This window comes from Alosa pseudoharengus, unplaced genomic scaffold, assembly GCF_046254945.1.
Source record: "Alosa pseudoharengus isolate Yale_2024_CS ecotype anadromous, Long Island Sound unplaced genomic scaffold, YU_APseudo_1.1 YU_APseudo_1.1_scf_22, whole genome shotgun sequence".
NCBI classification, from domain to species: Eukaryota; Metazoa; Chordata; class Actinopteri; order Clupeiformes; family Clupeidae; genus Alosa; species Alosa pseudoharengus.
Window position 1 is genome coordinate 18,782,481 of NW_027468680.1, and position 8,018 is coordinate 18,790,498.

Genomic DNA, 8,018 nt, shown 5'->3' on the forward strand with positions numbered 1-8,018 from the left:
CCTATTTACCTATTTTTCCCTATTTACATGCAACTGCGAAACTGGAGTTTTCCAAATAAATAGTTTTAGTGGTTTTCGTGTATATGAGAGGCCAAACCACGTTGAAATATCTGCGTTTTCCCTTCGTGTAAACAGGATCTTATTTTCCCACAGTTCTGGGCTACAGGGTGGGGCAATGGGTGTGGCCTGGGTGTGGTTTCAGAAGTTCCGGCACTTGGGAACCTAAAAGGTTGTGTGCTGCTCTCTCTCTCACTTTCTCCTTTGACTGTCCAACAGTACAGAGCGATAAACAGCAGACTCAGCTCTTCAATTGAAGAAGAAATGTGGATTGCCTTTGGAACTGGAAGCCATTTCTGTTATATAGGCATTCACAATGTGGTTACTGCACTGGGTCCTTCCACTGGTTCTGCACTGCTAGCATTTCCTGCTTTCACTGGCTGTGATACAACATCTGCATGCAGTGGCCGTGGTAAAAAGACTGCCTGGGATACATGGCGTGTATATCCAGAAGTTACAGAAGCTTTCCATAAAATGTTGCATATGCCACAAGAGTTGAGTGATCTTTCCTTGTCTCAACTAGAACGTTTTGTGGTGCTGATCTACAGGGTTCCCACGGGTCATGGAATTTCTGGAATATTATGGAATTTTAGAAAGTCTATTCCAGACATGGAAAGTCAGGGAACTTGATCATTTTTGGAGCACAGTCATGGAATATCAGGGAATTTTGTTGTAGCAGTTTAAAATATACTTGCCAAAATACATTAATACAAATAAATTTCCACGCAGAATTGGTGTATATCTGGTTATTAGCTGTATGGCTTCCTTAAGTAGCCCAACTTTATTTATTCAATGCCTCATCTCCCGCTCTAAAAAAGATTCTTGACCTCTATGCGGGTACTCTGAAATCATTGGTCGCTATATTGTACTATTCATTATATAGTAAGTCATGGAAATTCAGGTTTTTTTGTCAGGGAAAGTCAGAGAAAAGTCATGGAATTTTACATTTGACTTAGATCCAGGGTTCCCACTCTATGGCATGCTTAGAGGTCAATAAGGCAAGGAAACAACTTTTTATCCAGAGGTCAAGATCCCTGGAAAACATCCCCCCTACACAAGCTGCTTTGAGGCAACACATCAAAAGAGCAATGCACCAGGCTAACATAATATGGAACCTTGCCTTGGTTCCTAGCCCACAGTTACCAAGTCTTTCAGTCTGGGGATGGATTGGTACAGATGCAGGCTGGCAGCCACGTTGGACAACACTCCCTGAGGCATCACAGGCATGCTATGAGCTTGTGCACTGTGGTTGTAAAAAGGGTTGTACCGGGCACTGTAAATGCAAAAAGGCAGCATTAATGTGCACAGCACTCTGTGCTGGTGACTGCAGTGACTAAAGTTGTTTTGTAGGCCTTTTTCTTACCCCCAAAAGCTAAGGCCTCTACAACAACTTTCACTGTACTATTTTAGAATGCTGATATGTTACCTGTTCAATGTTACATTGGGGATTTGTGATAGGGGTTCAAGTTGTTTGATAGGAGCTCAAGTTCAAGTAGGGCTACATTTTTGTCATGTCCATATTTATATGGAATTGTTTGGTGAAATGATACATTTTGTACTTGGATTTGCCCAATCATTGGATCTTTTGCCAGTGATCTTCACTGCATGTAATGATGTTGACCTCTTAGAGTGCTATCAATGCTATAGATAAGTTCCTCATGCCCAGAAACATGAAAAAACATATTTAGTTTATATTTCTATCACATTTAGATCCTAAGATACACCCATTTCTAATTTCGGGCTTTGAAATTTCTTATCACAGTGGTACAGGTGAATTACAGGATAATAGAAGTAGATGTCCATAAACCCCTCAGTAATTCTTTTCCCATCTCATATGACAAAATGAAAAAAATATGTTGAGCCTGGCTTTATCAGACAATCTGATTTAGTTTTTTTTTTAAATGTATGCAAATTAGTGCATTTTTAATGAGATAAGGCCTAATTTGCGTATTTAAACATTAAAATATAAAAAACTTTCAATACATTTTTTTCTTAGTTTAACATGAGTAATCAACTGAGAAAGTTTCATGGTGATATCTATTCTTTTTATTTTTTTTACCCCATTCACCTGTAGCGTCACAACATATTACAGAGGTCAATGACCTCTATCTGACCTCAGAGGTCAAACTGAGAATGCCTCCAGATCTAAAATTAAAGCTTAGGTCATCAAGAACAAACCCTGAAAGTTTCATGCTTCTTTCATAAAAAGCAAGATCGTTGAGCTTAACAGCCCCACTACTAGCTCCAGAGTAGCTAATTACGCCGCGAATACGGACACGCCGTTTATTATTATTGATTATCATTATTATTATTAGGAGGCCCCTCATTGGTCGAGGCCCCTGGGCTGAAGCCCAGGTAAGCCCCTGCATTAAGGCGCCAGTGTTCACATTATGTTAATTACTCAACAACATCAGCATTCATTTAGTAAAAGAGTAAAAAAGTAGTAGAATAAACAAAAAAGCCAGTTAATTTACTAAAGAAGCCTGTAATAGTTAAAAATATATATTTGAACAAAAAGCTGTTGAAATGTTGAAATCACACAGAACTGCTGGGTTAATTTACACAAGGAGCTACGATTGACAATGATTTTATCACTTCAAAAGTAACATAAGCATAGGGCATTGTCTCTTGACAGAACCTGTGAAAGCGTAACTGTTTAAGGATCAAAGGACATTTTGCACATCACTGAAGGGAATTCTCCTCCTCAAAACCCCTTCTGGCACCAAGGGCAACTCTTAGTTTCTCCCAGAAGACCCGTGTGTCCTGTCCCGCTTTGGGCCAGCTGAGGTACGTGCGCTTCTTCACCAGGCCCCTCATCCTGTAGTACGGGGACAGCCGATAGACTGGAATGTCCTCCAGGAACACCAGGATCAGAACGTCCTTTTTCTCATCGAACAGACGGAAGCTGGCCACCTGCACTTCCCTGGAACACCACTCACTCTCCAGGTAGTGCTGGCTGAGGATGCAGATAGTCTTGCGGCTGCTGTAGATGCCATCCACGATGTTGTCCACAATGGGTTTCCCTGGTTGGAAGTCCCGGTGGTGCAGACATAATCTCCATCCCTGTTCTCCCTCTAGTTTGGGGAGCAACTCACTGGTGACCCAGAGTTCATCGTGCTTGTTGTAGGAAACAAAAGCATCATACTGGAAACCTAATGGCTTGTGAGACCCCTTCTTCTTATTGTCATAGAGAAATGCCAAGAAGAGATAATAGCCATAAACTATTTGCCAGTGTAGGAAGTTATAGATAAGAGAGATGATCAAGGTCAGGAGCACAAGACAAGTGCTGGATATGTAATAATAAAACTCATTGTTTTCTGAACAAGAAGATACATCTAAATTTAAAAGTTGTGTTTCTTTGAAATTGGGAGGACTGTTACATTCGTATGTATTAGCGGCAAGTACTTGTGTGAAATTACTTTTCTCCAACCATTTGATGAACTGAGCATTGCTACAGTCACAGGTGAAAGTGTTTCCTTGCATATCGAGTAGCCTTAACCCAGGAAGGGACATGATAATTGTTTCATTGATTGATGAAATTTGGTTATTGCTGATCTGCAAATAATAGAGATGGTGAAGGTTTGCTTGCATAAGAAAATCTAAGGTTTTCAGACGAGTTTCTTTTAAATGGAGCTTATAGAGTTTTCGCAGGGGCAGAAATACATTAGGGGAGAGAGTTGTGAGGTCATTTCCACTCAGGGCTAGTTCTGCGAGCTGGGTGTTATCTTTGAACACATCGTCATGCAAATATTTAAGTCCAGCATTCTGGGCCCAAAAAGTGTGTAAATGTCTCAAATTTTGTAGGAAATTATAGGGCAAAAAAGACTGATTGTTATGATGACGCTGAGATAAAACTGAAAGCACTTTAAGAGACGTTAAATTATAAAAAGGAGGTGTTTGAAAGTGTTCAGCTTTTAATATGTGATTATTCTGTAAAGTCAGTTCTAAAAGATTAGAAAGTTCTGAAAATACAGTTGGTCTGAGTGATTCATCTGTTATCTTGTTAAAATGCAAGTTCAGCACTTTCAAGCTAATTAATTTATCAAAAGTCCCGTCATTAATTGAATTTATTTTATTGTCATATAAAATCAAAGTCCTGAGTGATTTTAAACCTCTGAAGTCATCAGTTTTAAGGGAAGCTAATGAGTTTGAGCTTAGTTTTAGATATTCCAATTTAGCAGGACCATTTTGGAAGGCTCTGTCTAAAAAACTGATATAGTTTGATCCTAAGTACAGTTTTTTTAGATTTATCAGGTCTTGGAAAACACAGTCTTTCACAACTTTAATTCTATTTCTATACAAGCGGAGAGTTTTGAGATTGTTAAGATTTTTAAAGGTAGAACAACCTAATTTTTCAATTTGATTGAATACTAAATCTAAGTTTTCCAACATGGATAGATTTTGTATCATACTTGGAATGTATGAAAATTTATTATAACCCAGTTGTAAAAAAGTAAGATTTTTCAGTGATGCCAAAACATTTTCCAGATCAGCAAGTCTATTATGGCCCAGATCCAGTGTCCTAATTTGACAGCATCTCTCCAGCCCTGTGCCTTTTAAGCTACTGATGTTGTTATTTCTCAAAGTAAGCGTTGTAAGTGTTGGAATATGACAAGTATAACTTATAAGGGATTTTGCAAGAGGTACAGCGCTCAATGTTAATGCGACCAGTGAGTTATTAAATGTTTGCAGTATCACCTTGAATCGCTCTAATGAGACATTAACACCAGCCATGTCAAGCCTCTTTACATTCCTGAAGAAACTTGTATTCAGCACTTCCCATTCTGAATTTCTATTTGAAAAACAATATGACAGATTGATTGCCTGGAGATAGGGGAAAATATCTTCACTAATCCTAAAAATGTTTAGAGGATTGTGAGCTAAATTCAGTATTTGAAGTCTGAGGGATGAATTTGAAACATGAATCGACTGAAAATTTGAGATGTTGTTGGAGGCAATATGTATTTCATTCAATGTTTGTATTCTGAAAATGGGTTGCATTAGTTTCATGTCTGTTAGCTTATTCTCAGAAAGTTTCACACATTCTAAGTGGTGGAAGACAGAAAATGATGAATTTTCAGTGGTCGAAATGTTGTTCTTGTCAAGGAGGAGCACTTTTAGATTGGTCAGGCCTTGGAAGAATTCTTTTGTGATTATGCTCAAACGGTTACTGCTTAGGCCCAATTCTGTTAAGGAAATCAAGTCTCTGAAAGCTCCTTTCTCCACATAAGAGATTGAGTTGTAGGAGATGTTTAAGGTTTCTAAATGTGTAAGATTTTGGAAGTCCTCACTCTTTATCCCTTTTATTTTATTGTGAGAAATGTCTATATCAGTTACGTTATGTGGGAATTTTGGTGGCACATGCTCAAGACTTCTTTTGTAGCAGAAAAATTTGGTACGTCCTCCACACTGCTCTGGGTCATGTAATTCACAGACCCCATATGTGAATCCAGATACGCGACTAACACAAGCCACAATGTACAGAGCAAAACAGAGAAGAGCAGTGTCCCATATGTGCACAGTAATATGCATTGTGATTCTCTTATAGCTTCTGTCCCCCCCTTGGAAGACATCCATCCGTGGCACCATACTGACTCTGACAGTTTTAGCTAGGCCCATGCAGCAATCAATTTTGTCAGTCTGTAATGAAAATTACAACAATTAATACATGTTAAATAAATAAAAAAAGAGTAATAGTATCTAATACATAATTAAATCATCTAAAAATACCTACAAAACACATTTATTGCAAACTGTATTTAGTGGAGCTAGTGAATCAGAATATAAGGTTATCATTTTTAACAATCAAATATTCAGTGTAATTAAAACGACTTGCAACTAGAGCAGTGATTTATCCATCCCTTTATAGTTCAACCTGATCTGATGTTAAACAAATCTTGTACACTTTTTTTTTTTTACTTTCCACACCCTGTTCCACCAGAGAAAACATGTAGCCTGTCACTTCCTCAATATACAGACAGTCTAAGTTACATTTGTGTTTGTTCTCTTTCTCCACAGGAGTCTATTAATGCAACATGCTTGTCCTCTAATCCAAGAATTGCCTATAGGCCTAATACATTTTTGTTATACTATGTTGGTTCCTGTTCATGTCTTTGATAAAACAAGCTTTTGGCATCCATCATGCTCACCATCCAACTGAATGTTTCACTTATCAACGTTTTAAACGTGCATTCATTTATAGACAGGGAGTTTGAGCGAAAGTTCAGTCGTACCATGGTTGAGCAATGTCTGAAGTGTCATTCTCGAAATGCACACCAATAGGCAAATTAAGAATTCTAAAACAATGTAAGGTATAGTCAATTGTCTCATAAATTCACAAATAGTAAACAGAGACATTTGCTTCCCCCTGAAGATGAACATTCTGAAATGTCACATGAATATAGAAATAATGTTTCATTGCATACCACTGGTGTTTGTCAAGTGATGTTGGAAAAAATCCTTCCAGATAGTGTAGTTAATCTCCCTCCTCTGTGCTGAATTGAGAAGTGAGACTCGCTCTCTTTCTTTCTTTCTTTTTTTCTTTCTGTCTTTCTCTGTCTCTCTCTCTCTCCCTCCCTTCCTCCTACTCCCTGCTCCTGCAGTTCATTGCAAACTTACATACTCTTCCCTTGGTCATAACATGACTGTTTAATGATGGATTAGAACTTTGAAGAGTTTAAATGGCAAAACAAAATAACAGGAATGAATAAACATAATAATAAATGAATAAAAACATGATATAGTTTGGATTTGTAAAACTGATCAATTTGACACAAACAACATTAAACATGACAACCACAACACTGTGTTTATCATGTTAATTATTTTGGGGTCAATGTGTGATGTGTGGGTTATTATGTTAATCCTGTATAATTAAACCATTTGAGAGACATGAGAATTGTCCGATTTCTGTATAGGAACTGAAACTTATCTAATGCAATAAAGCTCAAACTGAAGTTGTATTCTCATCCCTGCTGTGCGAAGATGACCATTTCCCCATTTGTACTCAGAAACAAGTTGCACAAGGCACTGTTCCTTAAGTGAACTTTTTGCAGCCAATCATATCAGAATTAGGGGATTATTGATACTGGGATTCTGTTCCTTCTGGAACATTTACTTAGGCATGTTTAGATGTGTTTGGAATTGACATTGAGATGAAAGAGCGAAACACATCTTGGCTACACATCTTGTGGGTCTGTAAGGTCTTGTACCGCGGAGAACCAATAGACCAAGAAGGCTAAACATTGGGTCGTTCCTGTAAACATGAATCCACTTGAAACTCCCACAAGTCTCTGCAGTGGAAAGGTATCAACACAATGCACAAGCTGTCGATCTAATGTGGTGTATGCTGTTTTGGAGGGAGTAACAAATATGTATCACTTTTTTCTAATGTAATGCTTTCTGTTGTGCTCTGACAGCAAGTCAAAAGAATGGTCCGGAAATCCTCACATGAAATGAAACTGAGACATGTAGTTTGCTTCTGTTTTCTCTGACCTCATTTCCATAGATTTGAGGCCAAAACAGAGAGGACACAAAGTGGACAAATTTAATTTAAACACACTTCACATTTATGGGTCTTATAGGGCCGTCTTGGAATGAAGAGATTGTCCATCGAGCCAATTCCATGTGGGAGGTACATTAGTTCTGGCATGGTATGAATTTTCCTCAAAGAAGAATGCCAAAGCTCCACAAGGCTGAAACTGCTGCAAATAGAGGATTTTTTGATGAAAGAACTAACGATATTATTTTGTTCTTTCAAATATATTTATTCATATTAATTTGATTGTTTTGTGTGATTTTGCCATATAGTCATAAGTTACAACAATGTCTTTGTGATTATCAGAACAATGCCACAACAAAATCATTATTTTCTTGTCTTTTCAATCACTGTATAAGGTAAAGGCCTATAGTCAGTGTTATAGTCATGTCACTATGCCACGAGTCTGAGTCCAGGTACAAGT

The 8,018-nt window shown here is 37.9% G+C and overlaps 1 protein-coding gene across 1 annotated transcript; it reads right to left on the reverse strand.

The window, feature by feature from the left end:
- Positions 1 to 2,122: 2,122 nt before the first annotated feature.
- LOC143138807 (uncharacterized) lies at positions 2,123 to 6,614 on the reverse strand. Its single transcript, XM_076299198.1, has 2 exons — positions 6,483 to 6,614; positions 2,123 to 5,697 (listed from the first exon to the last, which is right to left on the reverse strand). Exon 2 carries the CDS (start codon positions 5,674 to 5,676, stop codon positions 2,740 to 2,742), a length of 2,937 nt encoding a protein of 978 aa, XP_076155313.1. The 5' UTR covers positions 5,677 to 5,697; positions 6,483 to 6,614; the 3' UTR covers positions 2,123 to 2,739.
- Between the last annotated feature and the right edge of the window lie 1,404 nt (positions 6,615 to 8,018).

Excerpts from the sequence above, each read along its gene's own strand:
- LOC143138807 (XM_076299198.1), bottom strand. The coding sequence starts at position 5,676 with ATGGGCCTAGCTAAAACTGTCAGAGTCAGTATGGTGCCACGGATGGAT.